The sequence below is a fragment of the Phaenicophaeus curvirostris genome, chromosome 28 (assembly GCF_032191515.1).
Source record: "Phaenicophaeus curvirostris isolate KB17595 chromosome 28, BPBGC_Pcur_1.0, whole genome shotgun sequence".
In the NCBI taxonomy this organism is placed as follows: Eukaryota; Metazoa; Chordata; class Aves; order Cuculiformes; family Cuculidae; genus Phaenicophaeus; species Phaenicophaeus curvirostris.
Window position 1 is genome coordinate 6,374,552 of NC_091419.1, and position 24,988 is coordinate 6,399,539.

The following is a 24,988-nucleotide window of genomic DNA, read 5'->3' on the forward strand; positions in this document are numbered from 1 at the left end:
AGGAGACTCTCTGGATGAGGCTTTCAGCGCCGGCTGTGCTGGTAGAAAGGACGTGGCATCTTCCTTAGAGCTGCTTTTAAAGCTGATGATTTAGAGAGGGCTTCGGAGTGCAATTAGCACGCCGTTAATTAGCCCTGCTCATAATCGTAATTGATCCTGAAGAGAAAATGGGAGGGAGAGGAGGCGTGGGAGTACATCTCAGTTTTCTAACAGTGTCCAGCTGCTCCTGGCTGGGGTCTGGGGACACGCAGGGTGGCTCTTTGCCTCCCAGGCTGGGGTCCCGCTGCCCCTTCCCCTCGCCTCGGGCTGCCCAGGGGCTCAGCTGGGCTAAAGCCGCTTCCAGATGCAGCAGCTGAACCCCCTCTTTGGGCACAGGGGCAGCCCGGACCCCCAGGTCAGGGGGTGCCCAGGCTGGGCTCTGCCTGGCTGCTCCCTGCAAGCTCCAGGTGAGCAGCTTGAAAGCTTTGAGCTCCCTCTTGAGGCTCTTCCTACCCCAAAATCCTGGGGTTTGGGGGAGCCAAAGCTGCTCGGTGCCCCACGCTGAGATCTGCAGTGCTTTGCACCCTAAATCATGGGATGGGTTGGGTTGGAAGGGACCCCCAAGCCCATCCAGTTGCACCCCCTGCCATGGGCAGGGACACCTCCCACTGGATCAGGGGCTCCAAGCCCCATCCAACCTGGCCTTGGACACCCCCAGGGATGGGGCAGCCACCCCTGCTCTGGGCGATGACGCAGCCCAGAGGACACAGAGCAGGGACACAAACATACCAGGAGCTGGTTTGGGGACTTTGGGCTGAGAGCCAGCGACACGGGCTCGGGGAGCGTCATCCCCCTCTCCAGACAAAAATGTGAGTGGGGCTGGAATGGATCCAGGAGCCAAACCTGCGCTGCCTGCCAAGGCCAACACGCCAGCCTCCAAAATAGCCCCTGTCCCGCGCGGCTCCGGCCGGAGCAGAGGGTGCCAGCGGGAACCACCCACGCGGGACGGGGAGGCCGGAGCAGCCTCTCCCTCGCCAGACGGAAAGGTCACCCCGTCCACATCCCGCAGGCGGCACCAGGCACGGGCCCAGGGGATGAGGACACCGGGATGGAGGAGGCAGCGTCAGGCGTGCATGGCAGGAGGCCCAGGATGAGCATGGAAATACCAGATCCTGATGTCCCAGTGTCTCATTCACAAGGGAAATTAGGTCTGGGTTTGAGTAGGGAAACTCTGCCTCAGTTTCCCCACTGCTCCCAAGGCGTGGGGTTTTTCTCAAGGCAACGGGTGACCTGTAGAGTGAATTTGCCTGAGTTAATCCCCCTCTTGTCCCCCTCAGATTCCCAGGGGGAACCCACTGGCAGGGCAGATCTCGAGGGAAAAGGCGCTTCTGCTTCCCAGGATATTTATAAGCCACGGGAAACTGGTGCTGGTCCCAGGGGCTGCGGCCGAGGGCAGCGCCTCGCGGGTCCTTTCTCAGCCTTGCAGGACTGAGAATCATAGAATCATGGAATCATAGGATCACCAGGTTGGAAAAGACCCACCAGATCATCAAGTCCAACCATTCCCATCAATCACCAAACCAAGAACATTCTGGGTGCTCCCCCGACCTGGCGAGGATGCTGCTCCCAGGGCAGGTGGAGACCAAACGCGGCTCTTTCCCCAGGGAAGAGGGATTAGAGGGATTAGGCCGTGGGGGTGCCCCCTTCTCACCCCTCTCCCCCCTGCGCTCACTCCACGCGAGGCCGCGTTTGTGTTTCTGGGGTTGATCCCGGGGTTTGTCCAGGAGCAGGGAAGCTGGGGCTGACCCCGGCGAGCAGCGGGATGCGCCCTCAGAGCACCTGCAGGGCCTGTCTGTCTGTCCGTCTGTCCTTCCACCTGTCCATCCACCTGCCTGCCTCTCTGTCACCCTGTCTGTCCCTCTGTCCATCCACCCGTCCCTCTGTCCATCCACCTGCCCATCCCTCTGTCCATCCACCCGTCCCTCTGTCCATCCACCTGCCCATCCCTCTGTCACTCTGCCTGTCCCTCCACCCGTCCCTCTCTCCATCCACCCGTCCCTCTGTCCATCCACCTGCCCATCCCTCTGTCCATCCACCCGTCCCTCTGTCCATCCACCCGTCCCTCTGTCCATCCACCTCTCCCTCTCTCCATCCACCCATCCCTCTCTCCATCCACCTGCCCATCCCTCTGTCCATCCACCCGTCCCTCTGTCCATCCACACACCCATCCCTCTGTCACTCTGCCTGTCCCTCCACCCATCCCTCTGTCCATCCACATGTCCCTCTGTCCATCCACATGTCCCTCTGTCCCCACACCCCTTCCTCTGTGCCTCCACCTGTGTGTCCTTCTATCCAAGCACCTGTCCCTCTGTCCTTCCATCCCTCTGTCTCTCCACCCTCCCGTCCCTCTGTCCATCCACTCATCCGTCCCTCTGTCCGTCCCCCCGAGCCCGACGGGGCTCCAGAGCCCCCGCTCCCGCTCCTCCCGTTCCCGTCCCCCCTCCGGGGGCTCGGGGGGCCCCGCGGGGGTCCGGCTCGGTCCCGCCCCGGGAGGAGGAGCGATCCCGGCGGGGCCGCAGCTCCAGCACCGGGGCCGGTTCCCGGTTCCCGTCCCGGGATCGGAGCGAACGCAGCTTCGGCGGCTCAGAGCGGGGTCTGCCGGCCCCGTGCCCCTCCGCTTCCCGGAGCATCCCGGCTCCCTGTGCCTCCCGGTACCCGGTATCCCCCCATTCCCCCCCGGCTCCCTGTGCCTCCCGGTACCCGGTATCCCCCCATTCCCCCCCGGCTCCCTGTGCCTCCCGGTACCCGGTATCCCCTCATTCCCCTCCGGCTCCCGGAGCATCCCGGCTCCCTGTATCTCCCGGTACCCGGTATCCCCCCATTCCCCTCCGGTTCCCGGTACCCGGTATCCCCTCATTCCCCTCCGGCTCCCGGAGCATCCCGGCTCCCTGTATCTCCCGGTACCCCGTATCCCCATCATTCCCCCCCGGTTCCCGGAGCATCCCGGCTCCCTGTGCCTCCCGGTACCCAGTATCCCCATCATTCCCCTCCGGCTCCTGGAGCATCCCGGCTCCCTGTGCCTCCCGGTACCCGGTATCCCCATCATTCCCCCCCGGTTCCCGGAGCATCCCGGCTCCCTGTGCCTCCCGGTACCCGGTATCCCCTCATTCCCCTCCGGCTCCTGGAGCATCCCGGCTCCCTGTGCCTCCCGGTACCCGGTATCCCCATCATTCCCCCCCGGTTCCCGGAGCATCCCGGCTCCCTGTGCCTCCCGGTACCCGGTATCCCCTCATTCCCCCCCGGTTCCCGGAGCATCCCGGCTCCCTGTACCTCCCGGTACCCCGTATCCCCATCATTTCCCTCCGGCTCCCGGAGCATCCCGGCTCCCTGTGCCTCCCGGTCCCCGGTATCCCCCCCTCGCCCCGTTCCCCTCCGCTTCCCTCGGGGTCCCCGGTACCGGCCCCGCCATGCCCCCCGCTTACCCTCAGCGGGCTCTGTGGGTGCTGCTGCTGTTCGGGACTCTGGCCGCTGCCATGTCCCTGCTCGCCTCCAGCCTCATCTTCCAGCTGCCGGCGGGCCGGGGGGGTGCCGGGGGGGGTCCCGGTCCCGGGGGGGGTCCCGGGGCGCTGCCCGAGCCGGTGGCCGCCGCGCTGCTGCCGGTCTCGGCCGTGCTGGCCGCGCTCTGCCTGGTGCTCAACGTGAGCTGCCTCCTGCTCTGCCTCCTCCACGGCTACCTGAGCACCGAGCTCTGCCGGGGGCAGCCCGGCTCCCACCGGTGAGAGCGCGGGGGGCGAGGGAACGGGGGCAGGGGGGGCTGGGGGGCAGCGGGGCTCGGGGGGGCAGGGGGAGCTCAGGAGGCTTCCGAGCTTGGGGTGCAGGGGGGGCTTGGGGGGCAGCAGAGCTTGGGGGAGCTCAGGAGGCTTCAGAGCTTGGGGGTGCCGGGGGGGGCTTGGGGTGCAGCAGAGCTTGGGGGTGCAGGGGGGTCTTGGGGGGCAGCAGAGCTCGGGGTGCAGGGGGAGCTCAGGAGGCTTCCGAGCTTGGGGTGCAGGTGGGGCTTCGGGTGCAGCAGAGCTTGGGGGTGCAGGGGGGTCTTGGGGGGCAGCAGAGCTTGGGGGTGCAGGGGGGTCTTGGGGGGCAGCAGAGCTTGGGGGTGCAGGGGGCTCAGGGGTGCAGGGGGTACTCAGGGGGTAGCAGAGCTCAGGGGGCAGCAGAGCTTGGGGGTGCAGGGGGGCTCGGGGTGCAAGGGGTACTTGGGGGGCAGCAGAGCTTGGGGGAGTTCAGGAGGCTTCAGAGCCTGGGGGTGCAGGGGGGGCTTGGGGTGCAGCAGAGCTTGGGGGTGCAGGGGGAGTTCGGGAGGCTTCAGAGCTTGGGAGTGCAGGGGGGGCTTGGGGTGCAGCAGAGTTTGGGGGTGCAAGGGGGCTCAGGAGGCTTCAGAGCTTGGGGTGCAGCAGGGCTTGGGGGGCAGCAGAGTTTGGGGGTGCAAGGGGACTCAGGGGTGCAGGGGGTACTTGGGGGCAGCAGAGCTTGGGGGTGCAGGGGGGCTCGGGGGGCAGCAGAGCTTGGAGGAGCTCAGGAGGCTTCAGAGCTTGGGGGCACAGGGGGGGCGTCAGGGGGCAGAGGGGACTTGAGGTGCAGCAGAGCTTGGGGGTGCAGGGGGAGCTCAGGAGGCTCCAGAACTTGGGGGCGCAGGGGGGGCTCAGGGGGCAGGGGGGACTTGGGGTGCAGCAGAGCTTGGGGGTGCAGGGGGGCTCGGGGGTGCAGGGGGTACACAGGGGGCACTCAGGGGGCAGCAGAGCTTGGGGGGCAGCAAAGCTTGAGGGTGCAGGGGGGACTCAGGGGGCAGCAGCCCTGCCAACCCCTCCTGCCCCCCAAGATCTGGGCTTTGCTGCCCCCCCAGGCACTGCCCTGCGAGGGGAGCTGCAGGGGGAGAACAGCTTCCAAATGATCAGATTTAAAGGCATTTTGGTGGAAACTGGTCTGTGCGTGGAGGTTCCTCAAGGCAGCTCATGGGACCGTTTTGGGACCACTCTGACTTAAGGAAGTCAAAACCCATTTAAAGGAGATAATAATGTTTCAACAGTTACTTGTGTCACTAATTAGACAAACCCATCAGTGCTTCATGACGGCTGGAGGGACTCCAGCAAGCGGCAGTGTCTCCTCTCAGCATCTTCCAACCGAAGCCGAGGCCGAGCGTGCTCATTAACGAAGGAGAGCAAAATATTTCTGTGAAACACAATGTTCCCGCAGCAAACTTGGCTGCTGGTGGGATCTCGGCTTCTGCTGGAAAACTGTTAAAAGCGCTAAATTCCCCCGCAGCTGTAAATGTGTCTGAGATCCAGAGAAGAGAAGGCTTTGGGGAGACCTTAGAGCACCTTCCAGTCCTGAAAGGGGCTCCAGGAAAGCTGGGGAGGGGCTCTTGATCAGGGAGAGGATGAGGGGGAATGGTTTGGAGCTGAAAGAGGGGAGATTGAGATGAGATCTTGGGGAGAAACATTTTGCTGTGAGGGTGGGGAGGCCCTGGCCCAGGTTGCCCAGTTCAGGGGTGGCTGCCCCATCCCTGGAGGGGTTCAAGGCCAGGCTGGATGGGGCTTGGAGCCCCTGATCCAGTGGGAGGTGTCCCTGCCCATGGCAGGGGTGGGACTGGATGGGCTCTGAGGTCCCTTCCAACCCAAACCATTCTGTGATTCTATGACCTGGTACTGATTCGGGCTGTAAAACACCGTTTGGAAGGTGTGAGGGTCAACTTTGGAACCCCGAGGGTGAAACAGGAGCAGCGCTAATCAGGCAGCTGGATGCAAAGTCACAGGTTGGGAGATGGAGCATGGCCCCGCCGTGGTTCAGCCCCCATCCAACAGCAGCAGCACCTTGTTCAAGGACTTACAGGACAGAGCAACCATCACTGGCACCGCCGCAGACCCCACTGGTTCGTCTCACCAGGGCGAGATGTTCCCAATTTGGTTTTAAATAATATTTCTGTGCTCTTCTTCAGAGCCCCAGCAAAGCAAGAGGCTGCTCTGGGCTCTGCTGCCGGTGATACAAGGTGTTAGTAGGGTTGGCAGCCAGGGTTGGTGTCCCTCAGGCACATAACTTAGTCTGGCTGTGCCTCAGTTTCCCCAGACGTGACCTGAGGGTTACACTTGTCTTCGGAAGGAGAAGGGCAGGTTCTGAGGACACAGGGATGCTCTCTGCAGGCTGTCTCGGGCAGGAGGTGCTGGAAGGACGCAGCCCCTCTCCCCAGCGATGTGGGATGCCATTAGCCGCCGTCTCTTCGTGGCCGAGCTGGCCTGGTCTCACCGGGCGCCGGTTTCATTAGGGGACCCGCTCACGTCCCAGGGACCTTTCCCACGTTGGGCCTGTCACACTGAATTACCACTCCACTTCTCAGCGCTGTGCTCAATAGTCCGAGCCAGCTCCAAACAAAGTCCTTCTCCTCCCCGCTAATCCCCCTCCGACTCAGGTAATTAATAAAACAAAGCGGCTGCTCTTCCCCACCAGCAGCGAGGAGTGGGAGCAGGTCCAGGCTCTATTAACGGCGCTTGGCTGCGGACTCCCCGCGCGGGCGGCAACGGCTGAGGGGCTACAACAAGCCCCAGAGGAGGGGAGGGGGCCAGGACACAGCATCCTTGGCTGCTAAGTTCACCCTGTGGGGTGGAAGGAGCTGGCATCGCAGAGGAGCAACACGACGGCTGGTCCTGGCAGGAGGACGGTTGTGCTGCTGCCTCTTCAGCTGGTCCTTCCATGCCAGAGCACGTTTCCAAAGAGCTCTGTGAGGCTTCTGGAGGTGGGTGGCAGGACCAGCAGTGCCCTGCGCACCCCCTGTTGTTCTGAGGGACAGTTTGCATCTTCCCAGCATCTCTCTGAGCACTCCCACTGCCAGCCCCCCGAGTTTCCCAGCACCCGGCTGCCACACTGCGCTGCGTTCCCTAACAACCACATCCCACCTTCCCAATTAGCGGAGGCATCCTCTGGTGACAGCTGCCTCCAAAATCCAGCGAGGACTGAGATTTGCCAGGTCAATCTGGCTCCGAAGGTGCCCAGGCAGAGCTGTGGGTGCCTCGGCGGAGGAAAGCGCCGGCAGCAGGCGCAGGGGTTGGTGTTGGATGGGAAACAAAAGCCCTGCTGGAAAGGAGCTGGTCTTTTCATGTGTTTTAAGAACAATTCAAGTACCAAGCCCCTTCCAGACAAAAGGCTTGCAATCCGAGCTGAGCACAGAAATCCAATCCCAAGGGTGGAGAACCCAGCCTTGCTTAATTCAGCGCACCAGCACTTGACCTGTCACTCTTTCTTTAGGGGGAGATGGGCTTGACAGCCTCAGTTTCATTCCCTGCTTGCTCTCAGGGTCAGCTGAACAGCAGCAAAAAGCCTCCAACCATTTCTCTACCCCATCTGCACAGCTTGAACCAGGGAGGAAAAGTTTGACATTTCAAGTGATCTCAAAATCTCCTGTTCCAGAGTGGGAACAACGCAGCCCGGAGCTGTGCAACCCTGCAGCCTGGTCAAAACCCCAGCTCACAGAGGTCCTTGGGCTCGTGACCTGGCTTGGAACCTGTTCTCTATGTAAACCCAGTGTTTCAGTTTCTCAGCAGGGGCCAGGCCACAGCATCAGTGTTTTTGCTGTGCTGAGACCAGGGCCAGGAGATCATACAGACCTGGGGTTTTCTCCTGTTTTGCAGGGCAGACTGGTTCCTTCTGGACAGCCGGATGGTTCGCCACGCTGCCATCGGCTTGTTTTGCTGCGGGGTCTCAGTTTACCTAACAGGCAAGTGTATTTTCAGCCCAGCCCATACACCCTGTGATGGTTGCTGAGCGCTCATGAGCTGCTGAGGTTCTACTTCAGCATCGGGTTTGTTTTGCAAACGGCTTTGCCAGCTCATTCCCATAGCACAATCTTTCTCTTCTCAGTGACCAGCCCTCACGGAGCCTAAGGTTTTGCAGGTCAGCTGCATCGTTTTAGCCTTTCTGGCTCCTCAAGCTCTTCTGCGCTTTCCTTCCAGCTCTCGCTATCTACATGCTGCTGCTCTTTGAACTGGAAGCCGGCATTGCCAGCGCTTGTATCCTCTCCTCCGGCGTCATCGTCCTGCTGATCACGGTGACGCACGCCCTGGTACGCGCTTCCCAGGTTTCGCGCCGCAGCTGCTCTGAGGTCTCTCACACCCTGTACGAGAACGACTCCGCCCAGCACGGCGAATCCTCCACCAGCGATCTGAACAACAAGAATGTGGCTGCACCCCGGCCCGAGATCCACCGGGAATTTTCCTTCCCTCCTTTCCTGGAGCGCAAATCCCAGCTGGGCTCTCCAGCCAGCAGCAACCTCACTTCCTCAGGCAGCCCTGGGCTTCATTCCGAGAAGGAGAGCTACAACCTGCCCCGGACACACCGGACGCTGTCGGCAGAGTCAGCCCTGCTGCATGCACAGGGAAAGCCCTGGAATGGTGTCACGGAGGAGATGAGGAACGTGCTGGCACGCAAACCCGGAGCCTCGGGCAAGGACTCAACCCTGGTGTGAGGGGAAGTGGGACCTTTTTGCCTCATCTCATCCCAAGGGAGCTTCAGGCACCAGAGCCAAGATTTGCATCTCCTAGAGCTAAACAGAGGTCCCCAGGAGAAGAGCCAATTGTCCAGGGTGAGGGCTGGGAAGGGTTTGCACCCCAGCCCTCTGCCGTGTGCGGGGCAGAAAGCACAGGGAAAGGCGGCAGCTATTTCCATCAAACACAAGCAGGTTCAACTCACTCTGTCGCTGTGGTGACCGGACACCTTGCTGGTTGCTCACAGCCCCACGCTCCACCAGCCCTGCCCAGGCCCAGGGAAGCAGCACACTTGGTTCTTCCCCAATTCCTTACCATTCAGCAAACAGTAAAGCATTTCGGGGAGTGGAGGCCGCCAATTCAGATCCTCTCTCACCTCCCATGCTATTATCCTGAAGATACCTGTCATCCTGTGCACAATACTATTTCTTTGGGAAGTCTAGCACTGCTTTGATCCCTGCATCCTTGGTAAATTCCTCAGCAGAACAGAACTGCTGGTTCCAGGAGAATTTAACACTGAAGTCACATCCTATTTAAAGTGATCTCCGAAGCCGTGTGCACAGCTCTGCTTCCCACTGCTTGCCAGGGGATGAAGAAAGTCCTTTTTTTGTTGTTGTTTTTTGAAGAACAGGACAGTTTCTTTTTTCCCCACTTAAAAGGTTTCAACTCTGCATGTCTTTGTTTTGCCCCATGCCCTTTGAAACACGCAGAGCCAGCGGGCTCCAAGACCCCCCAGCCCGAGGGAGCCACAGGGGAAGGTCTTAGAACTTTCTTGTTTTTCCTTTTTATTATTGTTCTCACTAAAACCAAATTCAGCAGCTCCCTGGCACACGCATGAATAGCTCTCCTCGCCGAATGCCTCCTGAACAAAGCTGAAGTGTGCCCACATTACGTCTTTACACAGCCGACTACAAAACACTGAAAGCAAGACCTAGTTTTTCTGACAGATTTCTGTGGCCAAGAGGTAGAGAGAATAACACCTCGTAGCAGTCTGCCATGGAAAAGAACTGGAAAGGATAAATCCACCCCATTTCCCTTTTGTGAAGTGCTCTGGAAAGGGACACAACTGCTCCCCAAAGCACCCCGCAAAGGTAGTTCCTGGCCCCAGTGGCAGGATTTGCCTGCTCAGGTGCAGCACCTCACCAGGAACAGAGCAGCAGGCAGAGAGCTCTGTGCAGCTTCAGAGATTAAGCCAACGGTTTCTCACTCCTCCTCGTGGTTGGAGAACATAAAGCTGGGCTGGAGAAGGCAGCAGATGGCAGCCAGTCTTTGAGATCAGGAACTAGCTGGAGGATTCTTGGCTTGTGGAGCAACAGTGCTGTAAAAAGAAAGAGACAGTCATGCCCAGAGGGGCAGACAGGGCACCAGCAGCCGTAAGAATGCAAAGAACCAGGGCCTCCCTCCAATAAAACCTCCCTGCTTGCAGCAGGAGAGCAGCAGAGACAAGGACACCTTTCAGTGCGCGATGCAGACTACGGAGCAACACACACCAGCCCCCATGGGTGTCAAGGCAGCAATCCTTACCACAAAAACCACTAAAAATGGTCTGGGCTGCACAGTGTGACCCTGCCACGCAGGCAACTGGGAAATCGCAGAGCCTGAACCACAACCGCCTAAGGCAGAGCCGTTCTGCAGCTCTCTGTTTGCTCCAGTGGTTTCATCAGGGATGGGCATTGGGGAGTTTTCTCACTCCCACCCTGTCAGACCCCAAAACCAATACCATTCTCAGGAGAGACAAACAGACTAGACTGAAATGATCTGCTGGAAGGTGTTTTAGTAGCTGCAATTCAGTTGCAGACATACAAAACTGCCTCATCATTCTGCTCCACCTGCCACCATCACCTACCTCTACAGAAGTCTGCTCAAACAGAGCCACAGAGATGACAGAGAACAGCACCAAACGCAGGCTCTCACCTACTCCATCTCAGCAGCATCATCTCAAATACCATCAACACAAAGATTTCATGTTTTACCCACCAAACAGCCCTTTTAAAATGAGGAAATAAATTATTCTCCAGCTGCCCTTTTGAAAACGAGATTATTTGCTTCCCAGTAACAAAGACAGAAGATCACTGGAAGGCAAGCAGCACATTCCTTCAAATAACAGTCTAGAATTGAGACAAATGCTTGGCATATTCACACTGGGCTGCATTACACAGAATCAAAGAACGGTTTGGGTTGGAAGGCACCTTAAAGATCATCCAGTTCCAACACCCCTGCCATGGGCAGAGACACTTCCCACCTTCCATGTCCCGAAAGCCTGTACAGTCACTCAGATAAAGAGGCAGCGTCGTAACCCCTTGCTACCTGCGTCCCTGTGCAGCGTTCAGCTGATCCTTCAGGGCTATGGCGTGTTTGAGCAGACTGTCAATGCTCTTGAAGTAGACGGTGCTGTCAGTCATGTTCTTTATGGCACTGAAAGAAGTGAGAGGGGTGGAGGGAGATGGAAGACTGGTTAGTGTTTCCAAAGGCACCCTGGTCTTAGAGCACACGCTCCCTGACAGAGAGGACTGTTAAGAAACCTCAGCTTTATGCATCTTCACACTCTAGCTGGTGGGTAAGTTTACTGAAGGAGATTATAGAATCATAGAATCACCAGGTTGGAAGAGACCCACCGGATCATCGAGTCCAACCATTCCTATGAGATCAGCAGGTCTGCACCATGCACGGAACTGGGGAGGAGGTGGCACACTCATCACAGTGAAGCCCCCAAGATTCAGGGCAGTGGTTCAGGGAGAACAGCCTTGCAGCCTCACACCGTCACCAACCATGGCTTACACCGGGGAGGCCTCAGGGAAGCGCAGGCAGCTTCTGCTTTGCTCCTGCAAATCTGACCCTCCTGCTCGGAGGAGTCTCCTGTACCTGCAGGCGTACTCCACGGTGTAGATGGCACCTTGGCTTTGCTCCTCCCAGTTCTGCATGTCGGACTGAAAGAGAAAAGAAGGCGGCATCGTTAGGTGCGCAGCAGACAGGTACAGCACGCAGCGATTCGCACTGCCAGCCCTTCCCAGACAAGAGCTCTGGCTGCTTTGCACTGGAAACTGCTTTTGGAATCTGTCTCCTGCTTGAAAGCCTGTGACGGCTCTGGGCTCCAAGTGCTGTAGCACTTAAAAGAAACATCTATTGCGTGTATTTCTGGAAGGGCAACTGGGTCAGTCAAACACTTTGGATACTCTGGCAAAACTCCCTTTGTTTTCAGACGTTTTAGCCCACGAGCCAGCTCAGAGCCACGGTGACCAAGCCGTCGGTTGCACCATCGCACTGAGTGCAATGAACCAGCTGGATGTTGCAGAGTACTGGGATACTCGGGCAGGCAGACAGGATCTGAACTAACACAGCTCTTGCAGTGCCCACTCTTTCGTCCAACACCAGCTGAAAGTTTCTTTTCCAACGCTGCAAGTTCTCAGGCCATCGGACCTGCTGTTCTCACAGCCACAAGCGGCCCTGTCCTCCAATCTGCTCAAAAACTCTGGCATCTGATCCCAAGCAGCTGTTAACACCGTGCCCATCCTTTCACGAGCACGAAGGAACCCTGAGAGGACACGCAAACCCAAGAAGCACCGCACACAGCCAGCTCTGGCACGGGAGGTAAGCGCTCCAAGCTCCAAGCCCAGCTGAGTTCAGAGGCACTGCTCAATAGGTAACTATTTCAGAAGTGCTGAAGCAGTTTGGGCATTCTTTAAAACACGTTCTCATGGGAGCTAATTCACCCCTCTATTCTGCTGGATCTAGTTACAAGCCAGAGGAACTGCAAGGGCCTCTTTCTGTGGCTGAAGGAGGCTGGGTAGGAGCTTGGACTGCATCCAGAATCACTCCTGCTGTTCAAAGCCTGCCTTACAATCAGGACGCTTGATCACAGAGCCTCAAACTACAAAAGAAACAAGCCTCTACATGCAGTGCTCTAGGCAGTTCTCTGCAGGAGAGGGGCCTTCAACCCAGGACTTGCAACCCCACCAAGATCACGCTCGTCCCCGAGTCCAGTTGTGTGTTACATAACTCCATCTGTTGCTGGGAACGAGATTTGTGTGTGGAGGCAGCTGCTGGAGCTGCAGAAGCCTTCCTGCAACCCCTCACCCTGCTCTCTCCGAGAGCAGCCAGGTGGATCTTTAACAACTGTTCAGACCCCGATATCCATCAGTCACATCACAGCTGCTTCTGTGCTCCTCCCATGCCTGAGAACCCATAGATTTTAATCCCTCCCCATAATCAGAGCCAGTGATGTCTGTTCCCAGCATTCCCATCAATTCCTGGGATCCTCATGTCCTTAATTAGGAAAAAGATCTTTCCTTAGAGTTCCTCACTCCCAATTTTTCCTAAGTTTAATCCCTCTGGGAATTTCAAAGGCTGCGTCTCGGGAGAACCCAGCCAGCCAGAGACAGAGTTGCTGCACAGCTCAAGGAAAGCTGGAAACCACCAATAAATCCTGTTTCCTTTATACATTACCTACATCCTGGGACTAAATTACCTGAGAATGGATCCACGCAGAGCGTTCCTTTTTCTTCTGTTCTGAGGAATCAAACCCATCTCACTTTAATGCCTTCACTCTGATTTAGATAAAACCTGACAGCGTTTTCACGGTGCGCAGCCCTGCTGACACCCTCCTGTTCCAGTGCCTGGCCACAAAGCCGATGGGCTCTGGCACAGCAACCCAAAATATCCATCCCCATATAACGGAACGCTCCGCTGGGATGATAGTCCTGTCAGGGCCCTGAGTCTCCTGGGGTTTGGCTGCCTGGCAGGCCCAGCCCATTCCCTGCAAACAGCAGTGCCTGAAAGTTGGATAAAATGAGAGTGGGATCAAGGACAATGGAGAGAACTTGACCACAAGCCCGTCAGCAGCAGCCTGGCAGCACAGTCAGGACACTGGCCTAGCCAAGTTACGTTTAACTCTCCCAGTTCTTACCAGGGACTGGTTACCAGCAGGGAGGAAGAGTGTGTTTCCAAACATGACACTGCAGCCTCAGAACAACTGAGCTCAGGTTGTTGTATTTGCTGCTGGTGTCCTGTATGACCTCCTTTCTCACAGGAAGAAACTGGGAAACGGCAGCAATTTTAGCTACAAAAGAGAATTCTCTGGGATGACTGCAGCTAGGAAATGAGCTTCACCGAGCCAGAGAGGTCACAGAACGCTGTGGATAACTGCGAGGAGTGTGCTGGGCAGGGAAAACGAGAGAATCAAAGGTTTCCAGAGATCCTGTGTGATATAAATCCTGCTGCCTAACAACACGCTCTGTGTCCAGTGCCTTCACTCGGCTGTCGCTTCCACAAGCGCTTCTGCGCTGCCCCTCGCCCTCATCCCCGTTACACAACGGTGGAGACCCATCTCTTCCCTCTGCATGACTTGTCATACAATTTGCTCAATTTCCTTTTGTTCAGGATGCATTCCCTGAAACCGGGACTATCTTGATTAAATGAGAGCGAGCGACAGCTCTGGAATAACATTACGAAGCTGTCTCCCGCGTGCCAGTGATGCAATCGCATAAGCGTGTGCTATACATGCACATACATCTCTATACCTACCACTGCACACAGGCACGTATATAAAACGTTAATAAATAATTGAATAATAAAGTGTCACAATCCAGGTTAATTTGGAAAGCAGGGCTGTAAAGCAAAGGTGAAAAATGGAGCCTGACAGTGCATTAGCATAGACATGAAGCAGTAATCTATTCATGAGACATCACTCCTAATGAATCATGACTGGCAGAAGAGGGAGAAGGACAACAAGGCTGGCATTAAAGTGTCTGTGCTCCGTGCTCCGGAGGAAAGCAGGAACACAGCTGCGAGATGCGATTCATTATCCTGCTTTGCCTCATGTGGGCTCTTCGCACTTGTTCCCTCGCGCTCCCCCTTCCCTCCTCTCAACCTCCCCCTTATTTTATGTAGGAAATAAAACCCTCGCAGCGCAGGCAGGGGTAATAAGATTTAACATCTCCCTTCTCCCCGGACAAGACAGACTACTCATTTTCCTTTGTTTCCACACACAACTCTAGCCATGCGAGCATGGGGTTGAGCTCTCGAGGGTTTTTTTTACACCCTGAGGTAAATTTGCAACGTCCCCACATCCCCAGTTCAGACCAAACAGGGTCCTGCAGCACCTCACACCCTGATGGCTTATCTCCCTCCTCCCTGCTCATCTCCAGGGAGGTGAAACAGGGGTAATGTGTGGAAAAAATCCAGCTTGTGTCCAACGGTGTCACAGTTGTGGAGTTCAAAGTGACGCAGAACTCACTTTGTGCTGCGCGAGCTCCGGAAGGGATCTCCGCACGTGCTCCTGGAGCCGGTACAGGGCCACGGAGGGCTCATTGGCCAGGACGTACATGCTCTCCGTGAATTTGTCCGTAACTGCAATGAGAAAAACAACAGCATTATGGAAAGTGGGGCCTCTTGATCAGGGACGGCAGGGAGAGGATGAAAGGGAATGGTTTGGAGCTGGAAGAGGAGAGATTGAGATGAGATCTTGGGAAGAAATGTTTTTCTGTGAGGGTGGGGAGGCCCTGGGTGCCCAGAGCAGGGGTGGCTGCCCCATCCCTGGAGGGGTTCGAGGCCAGGTTGGATGGGGCTTGGAGCCCCTGATCCAGGGGGAGGTGTCCCTGCCCATGGCAGGGGGTTGGAACACGACACTGGGCCCTTTCTGACCAATTTGGAGGGACCGAGAGATGAGCGGAGCCCAGCAGTGGCCTGGCTCCCGTTCCAGCGCCCCACAGCTGCCCCATCCAGCTGGGAACACCACATAGAATCATAAAGGTTGGAAAAGACCTCTCAGCTCATCCAGCCCAACCCCACCACAGTGAATAAGCTCATCCTGAAGAGCCACATCTACATGCATTTTGAACCCCTCCAGGGACAGAGACTCCACTGCTTCTCTGAGCATCTCCCAGTCTCGTTACTAACCCTTTGGGTTCATCCCTGCTCAGAGCCTCAAGTTCTCTTGTGCCTCAGCCACTCCTCGCTGCAGGGTCCTCCTGCTGCTCCCCTCTAGACACCTCCCTCAGGTGACATCCAAAATATGCCCGCGGAGGGGACACGGTGGATGCAGACGTGAGTTTGAGGAGCTTCGTTGGCTTTCCGAGCTGCTTCCCCTCCCTCCACCCCTCTCCTGGTCCAGCTGCATCCCAGCTCTGCCCTCTCTCTCACTGCAGGTTTGCAAGGTGAACGCTGACAGCTCCTGGTTATTAAGAGCCACAAAAACCAGAGATGCTTTCGCTGGAGGTGAATCCAGGAGTGTTTTGCCACGCAGAAACAGAGCATAAAGTTGTGTTTTAAGGATAAGGATTCTCTCCTCCTCCCTCCAGAGCTTTTGTTTCAGTGAGATCCGCTCAGGTCCCGCAGTTCTGTTATGCCAGAAAACAGAGCGAGCCTCCTGAATAGGAATGGGAATAAAGGGAAAGCTTTCCAGGGATAATGGCACCAGCTGGGGCAGACCCTGTCTGTCTGTCCTCCTGGCACAAGCGACCTGACAGAGCCTGGTGGCGGGGCAGGAATAGCAGGGACAGGGTGGGAGCAGGGGGCACAAGGCAGCTACCGGGGTGCACGGGGATCCCGACAGGCCCCACGCACGTCGTCCCCTGCTCTGTCACGACATCCAGTTCCCCGTTGTGACCAAGCCCAGAGGCCCTGCTGCGGCTGCAGAGCCCTGTCACCACCACCCACCCTGTCGCGACTTGCCCTGCCGTGGTCTACTCTTCTACCCCAGGGCCCCGTCACGACTCCTCCTATCGATGCAGGGCCCTGTCCTGACTCCTACTGTCACCACGGGGCCCTGTCGCGATTCCTGCTGTCGCCGCAGAGCCCTATCAGCACTTATAACACCCTTTCACCAACCACCCTGTCACGCCTTGCCCTGCTTCGGCCTACCCTTCTCCATCAGGCCCCTGTCGCGACCCCTGTCGTCACGACACGGCCCTGTCGCGACTCCTGCTGTCGCTACAGAGCCCTACCACCCCTCACCCCGTTGCGACTTGTCCTGCCCCAGCCTATCTTTCCCCTCAAGGCCCCACCGCGACGCCAGCTGCCGCCACGGGGCCCTGTCGCCACTCCAGCTGCCGCCACGGGGCCCTGTCGCCACTCCAGCTGCCGCCACGGGGCCCCGCCGCGACTCCCTCCGTCCCCCCCGTCCCCCTCAGCCCCGCAGAGCCCGGCCGCGACCGTCCCCGCTCCGCTCCCACCTTTCTTCACCTTCAGCTGCATCTCGGGCTCCTCCATCCCGCCCCGCCGCCACTTCCGCTTTCCGCGGTGCTCGGCTTAAATAGCCCCGGCTGGAAACACCGCCCCCCCCCCCCACTGCACCACAAAGGGCCCCGGCTGGAAACACCGACCCGGCGCTTTCATTCCGCTCCCCCCCCCCCCCCAAATAGTTTGGTTAGAAAAGATCTTTGAGAGCATCAAGTCCCCCCCTTCCTGCCCACTGCTGAACCATCCCTGAGCACCTCATCTTCCTGGCTTTTAAATCTCTCCTGGCCCACTGTCCTGGGCTTCACCGCTCCCTCAGTGAAGATATTTCTCCCTAATATCCAGTATAAACTTGAAGCCAGTTCCTCTCATCCCATCACTTTTTACCTGGGAGAAGAGACTAGCACCCACCTCACCACAACCTCTTTTCTGGGAGCTGTGGAGAGCGATAAAGTCTCCCCTCAGCCTCCTTTTCTCCAGGATAAACACCCCAGGTCCCTCAGCTGCCTCTCATAACCCTTGTTCTCCAGCCCCATTCCCCTTCTTCAGCCCCTCAATGTCTTTCTTGGAGTGAGGGACCCAAAACTGAAGCCAGAATTCCTTAGTTAGGATAAGGATGTTAACCTTACACAATCACAAACCCTCCCTTCCCGATCTCCCTTTCCTTCTTCCATCATACGCTTTCAACTTTAAGTTGCTTAACTGTGGAGTTCGTATTTTTTCTAAGATGAAGGGTGCACATCCTCCAAAATTCTCCTTTTACCAGTTCTTATGGTGGTCTCCAGCAGGGTAATGAGTGCTCTCCATCTCCTCTTGACGATCCTGTGAGAATTAATCGATCAGTTTTGCTGCAGCTGGTTTGTACCTATAATTATTTCATTGTATAAATGTGTCTTGTAAGATGTAGCTGGTTTAGGTCACGGGATAACCTGAAGGGAGTCTCTGGACATGGTTGGATAATATATTAAAAAAAAAGAACATTCTTTGAGGATTTATATGGTTCTTTTTCTAAAACTAGGATGTATACCCACTGCTTTTGTAAGGAAAGGCATCCAGTTGGGCGCCGGATTGTAGAATAGGAATATTATCGCCTTGGCTTTGAAGACTTTGTCCTTTTCACTATTTTACCAGCGAGTGTTTCCCACAATCCTTAACCTCGCAGCCGTTTCTCCTTGGCCAGTTTTCCCTTATCTCCCAGCAGAGACCATCGGGGCTTGTTTATACGCGACCCGCGCTCCTCCGACGCGTTCCGGGAAACGCTCGTCGCCTTCGCCCCAGCTCCTCGCGCCCCCAGGCCCCGTCCCGTACGCGGAACCCCGAGGTCTGGCTGCCTCCAAGCGAAGCTTGCGAAGAGAAAGAAGAAGAACGAACCCAAAGTTCCACCCGCCGCGGTAAGATGGCCACGAGGCTCCCCCGCTGCGGCTTGAACGCCACGCGTTCCGCTTCGCCTCCCTCAGCGCCGGGGGAGCTGGGCTGGGGGCCCAGGGAGCCCCCCGCTTCCCTCAAGGAGCCCCCCCAGGTTGGCCCGAGGAAGGGGCCTCGCGCGGAGCGGGGGGATCCTGCAGCGGAGGATGCTGGGGGCGAGCCCAGAGTCCTCAGCGGGAAGGGGCAGCTTGGAGGGAGCCCCCCCAGCCAGCCTGGGGACAGGGGGAGCCCCCCCCAACCAGCTTAGGGACAGGGGCAGCCCCCCCAGCCAGCTTGGGGACAGGGGGAGCCCCACCAGCCAGCTTGGGGACAAGGGGAGCACCCCCAGCCAGCTTGGGGACAAGGGGAGCACCCCCCAGCCAGCTTGGGGACAGGGGGAGCCCCCCCAGCCAGCTTGAGGACAGGGGGAGCCCCCCCAGCCAGCTTGAGGACAAGGGGAGCACCCCCCAGCCAGCTTGGGGACAGGGGGAGCCCCACCAGCCAGCTTGGGGACAAGGGGAGCACCCCCAGCCAGCTTGGGGACAGGGGGAGCCCCCCAGCCAGCTTGGGGACAGGGGGAGCCCCCTCAGCCAGCTTGAGGACAGGGGGAGCGCCCCCCAGCCAGCTTGGGGACAGGGGGAGCCCCCCCTCGAGCCATCTTGGGGACAGGGGGAGCCCCCCCAGCCAGCCTGGGGACAAGGGGAGCACCCCCAGCCAGCTTGGGGACAGGGGGAGCTGGGGAGCCCCCCAGCCATCTTGGGGACAGGGGGAGCCCCCTCAGCCAGCTTGGGGACAGGGGGAGCGCCCCCCCAGCCATCTTGGGGACAGGGGGAGCCCCCCTCAGCCAGCTTGGGGACAAGGAGAGGTGGGGAGACCCCCAGCCAGCTTGGGGACAAGGGGGAGGTAGGGAGCCCCCCAGCCAGCTTGGGGTCAAGGAGGGGCTGCGGAGTGCCCCCAGCCAGCTTGGGGATAGGGGGAGCTGTGGACCCCCCGAGCCATCCTGGGGTCAAGGAAGAGGTAGGGAGCCCCTGAGCCATCCTGGGGACAGGGGGAGCCCCCACAGCCAGCTTGGAGACAGGGGGAGCTGGGAGCACCCCCAACCAGCTTGGGGACAGAGGGAGCTGGGGAGCCCCCCAGCCACCTTGGGGTCAAGGGGGATGGAGGTGGCAGTGGGGGAACCAGGGAGAAAGGGGGATCCCTGGCTTGGCCCCGCTGTGAGTGGGGAGACAGGCATGCTGGGATGAGTGGTTTGGCCACAGTCCCGTGACGGCAGCTTTTGTCACCACCGTTGCGGGGAGTCTGGCCGGAGAGGGCAAGGGGAACCCCAAACTGCGCTGCCGGCACAGAGTTTGGTGGCTGCAAGCGCTGGGGGACCTGGCAGCCGCCCCCCATCCCTGCTGTCCCCTCCATCCCAGGGGACAACCCCACTTTTTCCTCCTTCCTAACGTGTTGCGTGTGGCAGCTGCCCCATGGAGGGTGAAGAAGGCGCCGCTCGTCTCGTGGAGACCCCCCCGAGCGATGAGGATGCCCAGGAGATGCTGAAAGGGGGTGAAAATGAAGCCAAGGGAGCAGCATCTGCAGAGGAGCTGGCTGTGAGGGGGGATGTGGGGGACAGCAGTGCCCCCCAGGAGCATCTGCAAGCAGATGAGGACAGGACACGCTTGGAGCACAGGGGCAGTGAGTGCTGGGGGGGACAGGGGGGTGGGAGCTGAGATGGGACGTGCACAAACCTGGGGTCCTGCAGCATCTGTCCCGCTGTAAACTGGGATCAGCCTGCTTGGAGGTCGGGGTGCACGCGGGTTGGGTCTCATCGTGCCATGTGTGGAGCCCAGCTTGCTCCCCAAAAAGCACAACCAAGGCCCCTAACGGCCACGCTGGTTTCACAGGTGGAGCAGACGCTCTCCCAAAGCCCTCGGCTGCCTCGCGGGACACGCAGAGGAGCCCCAAGCTCTCGGCCCTGGACAGTGAGTGTCGCGGTACCTGCTGCTCACAGATGCTCAGGCGCAGCCCCAGTGGGAGACGGGCATGGGAGAGGTCATCTGGGTCTCCCATTCCACAAAGACATGGAAAAAAGAAGTCTTTTACCACTGCCAAGTCCAAATCCAGATGACTCGTGACAGCAGTGAGAGGTCGCTGCAGCTTTGTGCAGTAGAACCAGAGGCTCTTTCTGTATATTTTCCTAATTAAACTACAAATAGCTCACTGAAAACACTTCGCTAATTCCAAGTGGAGTTCTTCAAGGGTAGGAAATATGAGCGCATCCCCCAGGCTGTGCCCCCCTGCCGCGTACCATTTGCAATGATGCCATTAATGCCAGATCCCTGCTTCCCGCGGTGCCCCAGATGGACCCTGCCCCTCCTTGGGCAGCTGTTTTATCTTCCCTGCTCAGCTGTTGGTCCCACACACCGGTCAAACCGCAGTCTCCAGGCTCTTTATGTGCAAGGGGAAAATTCCTTTTTCACCAGACTCGGTTTCTGCCAAGAACAGGAGGGGACAGATTTGGAGAAGTTGCTTGAGACCTGAGCTTTCATGAAGCTCTAGAGCCAGCGCAGCTCCTCACTGACTCTCTCCTCTCTCTGGAACAGGTTTTCCCCTGAAGCATTCGAACACGCTGACGAACAGGCAGCGAGGAAACGAGGTCTCAGCCCTCCCAGCCACGCTGGACAGTGAGTTCCGCTGCGCAGAGCAGCTGTGCACCCCACACCATGGACATACCCTGCTGGCTCCTGCTGCCTCGCTGTTCAGCGCCTCTCGGGCTTCTCCCCGTCGCTCCCAGCACTCGCTGTGTCCGCCTGTTCCTGCTCCTGAACAGAGTTTGTCACGGTTTAGCCCCACTCCCAGCCTGGACGGCAGCTAAACACGGGCAGCGGTGTCCCAGCTCCCACCGCCACGTGGAGAGGGGAAAGGGAAACGAGGGAGAGAGATTTGTGGGTTGAAAAACAATAATAAGGAAAATATTAATATGAAAATAACAAACCACATACAAATATACAAAATCGAACCCCTCAATGACTTCATCACCAGTGATGATGCAGGGTGGCGACAGGGAGAGGTCCCTGGCTGGACTCAGCAGCAGAGAGGAGCTGGATTCAGTAACGAGTGGATCAGAATCAGGAGGCAGAAGGATGTGCGAGGCTCTCACTAGCTGCCAGTCACTGTGAAGAAGAGGTCTTGACCCTTGTGATCCCTCAGTTTTGTACTGAGCATGATGTATATGGCATGGAATACCTCGCTGGGTAATTTGGGGTCAACTCTCCTGTCCACTCACCCCTGCAGGTGCCCTTTAGGCTTGAAGCATTGCACCAGCTCCACCATGGCCTTGGTTTCTACACAAATAAGTATAAACAGTGGCTTTTCTGCATACCAGTGCCCTGTTACTTTGGTGATTAACTATAAATATTAAACTAAACTATAAATATTAAACATTATCACTTCTAGAGACAGACACTCTCTGAAAAACATATTGTGAACTCTCAAAACCTGAAGTTACTTAGAAGAGGCTTAGCTGAAAAGTTAGAAAATCAGTCTGCTTTAGCTCAGACCAGAACAGTGTTAGCTACTCACTGGGCTTTTTGGGGCTTGGATGGGTTACCACCTCCCAGATTTCGAGGGGCCAACCTGAAGACAGTGGGTGCTGAGCTGGGGAAGCGTTTTGTCCTGATGGGTGAATTCCTTCTGCTCCTCAGCGTTGTCCATCCACCAGCTTGCTGCCCAAGGAGAGCTCAGCCAGCTGAAAGAGCATCTGCGGAAAGGTAGGTCTCTTCCTTTGGGGTCACAGAGAGTCATCGCAGGCCTTTTGCTAAACCCTTGGCTTCATTTACACCCTTCACTGCGTTTCCTGAGGGGACAGGGGGCAGAGGGGGCTTTACCCATCCTGTTCATGACGTCTCACCCGTGTTTGTACAGGCGAGAACTTGGTGAATAAACCCGATGAGAGAGGTTTCACGCCGCTGATCTGGGCTGCAGCCTTCGGAGAGATCGAAACAGTCCGTCACCTGCTGGAATGGGTAAGGCCAAGCTCACACAGCACCTTGTTAACCAGAGAATTCCCATCTCCAACCCCAAGAGCTGCCAAATCGTCCAGCGCTGTCCCGATACCATCTCAGCCTGACTTTCCCATGGCACCAAACAGGACGGGTTTGCAGAGCTAACCGCTCCGACGCTGTCGGCTGCTGCTCCCCGCTGGGCTATGAGCTAAGTCAGGAGCATGAAGAGTCTTATCTCACAGCTAGCAATAACTGTTTGTAATTAAATATCTGCTTATTGGTAATTTGAGATCAGGCTTACCACTTGGGCCCTGTAATCTGCCGGCAAATGTGTTCGCTGAGGTATCATCGCAGTTAATGAACTCATTGCTGCATCGTCCTTGAGTGCCGGGCTTGCAGGCGAGCACGGGCTGGGGGCGAGCAGGAGCCACATCCTCCTGCTGTCTGGATCAAGCTGCTCCCCAGAGCTCAGTCCCACATCCATGTGTCCAAGGACCGGCGACCACTCAAGCCACGTAAAGGCCAAACTCTGGCTCTCTTACTGTACTCGCAGCAAAATCGCAATGTGTTACCAGAGAGACAAACTGAACCCAAAATAAATCACAGAATCACCAGGTTGGAAGAGACCCACCGGATCATCGAGTCCAACCATTCCCATCAATCACTAACCCATGTCCCTCAGTGCCTCGTCCACCCGTCCCTTAAACCCCTCCAGAGAAGGGGACTCAACCCCCTCCCTATGAGGTGATAAAGGCTATAATGAAGTCCAGAGAGGTCCTGGTTGACAGGGCTTGGAGAACAGGGAGGTTTTCTAGGTAAATCGGTAATAAAAGAGATGGTGGAGACTGTACAGGATTTAGACAGGTCAGTAACGCGGTTGCTCGTGATGGGAAATAGGGCTGAGTAACAGGAACCATCAGGCTCAGATACTGACGCAGGAGAAGGGCTTTTAAGTCCTCACCTGAGAAGTTCAATGATGATAAAAACCTGCCCGGTAAGGACTTTAGTCAAGGAGAGGTCACTGGGAACGTGCGAGCCGTCTGTGCTCCACGACCAGCGCCCCTGGGGTGCCCAGCAGGGCTGTGCCGAGCACGCTGGGTCCCCGCAGGGCTCTGCCCCCCCTGGGGACTAACGCCCGTGCCGTCCCCAGGGCGCTGACCCCCACACGCTGGCCAAGGAGCGGGAGAGCGCCCTGTCCCTGGCCAGCATGGGCGGCTACACCGACATCGTCATCATGCTGCTGGAGAGGAACGTGGACATCAACATCTACGACTGGGTGAGTGCTGCTAAAGCGCTGGGAGCGACACCGAGCCCCACACGGGGCTCCGCTGGGCTCATTTTAAGAAGCAGCAGCGCATTTTATGATCTACCCTCACTGGAGCCACACTTCTCCCCCAGAGGGTGGCACGGCCGCAGCACCAAACACCCAGAGACGCTCCTTCCTGAGGGAAGGAAAATGGGAGCAGAAGGAGTTCCCGTCCTTCTGGGCTGTGTTAGCAGCAATTCCTTTCTCCCAGCCGCCCGCCAGGCTCACAGCACTCGTTTGCTTGCTCATGCGGTTGCTTCGAGAAATTAATCTGGATAATAATTTTAAATGATTTCCTCAGCCGCTCACACTGGTGATGCTACCACAAGGAATCAGCGCTCAGAACTTCAGGTTGTCTTTAAAATGACACGGTTTAAAAGTTAATTGTATGGCAGGCAGGGAAGAAACCTTGCGCAGAGATGCTCTTTGAGAAAACACCGAGCCTGGAGCTGCGAGAGGGTGGAAAGAGGATCCCAGTGGGTTGGGGACCTACAGCTTGGGGAGAAGCAGGAGTTGTGTGAACACGGTCCCTTCCCTCTCCCTGCAGAACGGCGGCACCCCCCTGCTCTACGCCGTGCGCGGCAACCACGTCAAGTGTGTCGAGGCTCTACTAGGTAACGGGGAAGATCTGCTCTTAGCCTTGGCCTCGAATCGCTGCTCGCTGCCCATCGCCTCGGGGAGAGCGGGACACGCCTGGGGGGAGAAACTGAGCAGCCTGGGGGTGTCGCGGGGGGCTGCTCCGCGAGGACGGGCACCTTTTTGGGGGTCCCCTCGCCCTGTGCCCGACCCAGAGGGGCAGCCGCGTTGGCAGCTCTGCCCTGATCCCCACTGCCTGCCTGCAGCTCGCGGCGCCGACCTGACCACGGAGGCGGATTCTGGCTACACCCCGATGGATCTGGCCGTGGCCCTGGGACACAAGAAAGGCAAGTGGCCCCTCCGTGCCCGGCAGCAAGCCCTTCTCCAAAAGCCTACAGGCAATTCCCAGCTTCTAGCCTTGCTTGGGGCTTGTTTCGACCTTCCACAGCTCCCTAGAGGAACTAAGATGGGTCCTGTTCCCCTTGCTCGCCCTCCAAACCAGAGCCACGCTGGTACAGGGCAGAGGGAGAAAAGGATTTTCCAGCCTCCCACTGGAAAATGGGAACAAAACAGTGACCAGCTCCTGCCCACCGTGGTGCTGGCTTCTCGCAGGCTTGGCTTCCCCAGGTTTCACCCCTCTCTCCTCCCTTAGTTCAACAGGTTATTGAAAATCACATCCTCAAGCTCTTTCAGAAAAAGGAGCTGGAGTGACATGGCGCTCACGCGGTGCTGCTGCAGCACCAGGGCTTCTCCGGCCCGACAAGGGCTCTGGGACCAAGGCGGCCTCACCCAGCCACGTCGAAACAGAGAACGGCACGACACGTGGAGCAAGGAGCACGTGGAGGAGGCTGGGAACCACCTGCCCTCTGCTTCTCCCACAGGGTGGCACGTCCACGCCACCTCGTACCTAGAGACACTCCTTCCTCGGGGCAGCTGTGGTTCTGCCCTGTCTGGGCTCGGCTGCTCCGTGCGTCTGCATTCAGGTATTGCATTATTGGAAGTAAACTTTCCTGCAGCCTCTGAAGCCCTGTCCACTGCCT

The 24,988-nt window shown here is 57.8% G+C and overlaps 3 protein-coding genes and 1 long non-coding RNA gene across 4 annotated transcripts; 2 read left to right on the forward strand and 2 right to left on the reverse strand.

Moving 5' to 3' along the window:
* The first annotated feature begins 3,441 nt into the window (after positions 1-3,441).
* Positions 3,442-8,601, forward strand: TMEM221 (transmembrane protein 221). Its single transcript, XM_069878351.1, has 3 exons — positions 3,442-3,754; positions 7,653-7,738; positions 7,974-8,601. Exons 1-3 carry the CDS (start codon positions 3,447-3,449, stop codon positions 8,483-8,485), a joined length of 906 nt encoding a protein of 301 aa, XP_069734452.1. The 5' UTR covers positions 3,442-3,446; the 3' UTR covers positions 8,486-8,601.
* Positions 8,602-9,272: 671 nt separating this feature from the next.
* BORCS8 (BLOC-1 related complex subunit 8) lies at positions 9,273-16,737 on the reverse strand. The gene is made up of 5 exons (XM_069878355.1): positions 16,673-16,737; positions 14,737-14,849; positions 11,367-11,431; positions 10,812-10,919; positions 9,273-9,822 (listed from the first exon to the last, which is right to left on the reverse strand). The coding sequence occupies exons 1-5, from the start codon at positions 16,707-16,709 to the stop codon at positions 9,780-9,782; spliced, it is 366 nt and encodes a 121-aa protein (XP_069734456.1). The 5' UTR covers positions 16,710-16,737; the 3' UTR covers positions 9,273-9,779.
* A 1,247-nt stretch (positions 16,738-17,984) lies between these two features.
* RFXANK (regulatory factor X associated ankyrin containing protein) lies at positions 17,985-24,972 on the forward strand. The gene is made up of 10 exons (XM_069878352.1): positions 17,985-18,067; positions 19,543-19,757; positions 19,967-20,044; positions 20,666-20,746; positions 21,767-21,832; positions 21,987-22,087; positions 23,217-23,342; positions 23,920-23,986; positions 24,215-24,295; positions 24,601-24,972. The coding sequence occupies exons 2-10, from the start codon at positions 19,550-19,552 to the stop codon at positions 24,657-24,659; spliced, it is 867 nt and encodes a 288-aa protein (XP_069734453.1). The 5' UTR covers positions 17,985-18,067; positions 19,543-19,549; the 3' UTR covers positions 24,660-24,972.
* Positions 20,267-23,181, reverse strand: LOC138732009 (uncharacterized). The gene is made up of 6 exons (XR_011339242.1): positions 23,028-23,181; positions 22,368-22,607; positions 21,699-22,047; positions 21,065-21,406; positions 20,796-20,884; positions 20,267-20,554 (listed from the first exon to the last, which is right to left on the reverse strand). It is a non-coding gene; the product is annotated as an uncharacterized lncRNA (long non-coding RNA).
* Positions 24,973-24,988: the final 16 nt, after the last annotated feature.

What these genes read in the sequence shown, in the direction of transcription:
- TMEM221 (XM_069878351.1), top strand. Translation starts at nt 3,447, where the DNA reads ATGCCCCCCGCTTACCCTCAGCGGGCTCTGTGGGTGCTGCTGCTGTTC. An exon ending in GGGCAGCCCGGCTCCCACCG is followed by an intron (nt 3,755 to 7,652) that starts GTGAGAGCGCGG and finishes CCTGTTTTGCAG; the next exon opens with GGCAGACTGGTTCCTTCTGG. An exon ending in GGTCTCAGTTTACCTAACAG is followed by an intron (nt 7,739 to 7,973) that starts GCAAGTGTATTT and finishes CTTTCCTTCCAG; the next exon opens with CTCTCGCTATCTACATGCTG.
- BORCS8 (XM_069878355.1), bottom strand. Translation starts at nt 16,709, where the DNA reads ATGGAGGAGCCCGAGATGCAGCTGAAGGTGAAGAAAG. An exon ending in GCAGCTGAAGGTGAAGAAAG is followed by an intron (nt 14,850 to 16,672) that starts GTGGGAGCGGAG and finishes TTCTCATTGCAG; the next exon opens with TTACGGACAAATTCACGGAG. An exon ending in ACCGTGGAGTACGCCTGCAG is followed by an intron (nt 10,920 to 11,366) that starts GTACAGGAGACT and finishes CACTTCTTTCAG; the next exon opens with TGCCATAAAGAACATGACTG.
- RFXANK (XM_069878352.1), top strand. Translation starts at nt 19,550, where the DNA reads ATGGAGGGTGAAGAAGGCGCCGCTCGTCTCGTGGAGACCCCCCCGAGC. An exon ending in GAAAGAGCATCTGCGGAAAG is followed by an intron (nt 21,833 to 21,986) that starts GTAGGTCTCTTC and finishes GTGTTTGTACAG; the next exon opens with GCGAGAACTTGGTGAATAAA. An exon ending in ACATCAACATCTACGACTGG is followed by an intron (nt 23,343 to 23,919) that starts GTGAGTGCTGCT and finishes CTCTCCCTGCAG; the next exon opens with AACGGCGGCACCCCCCTGCT.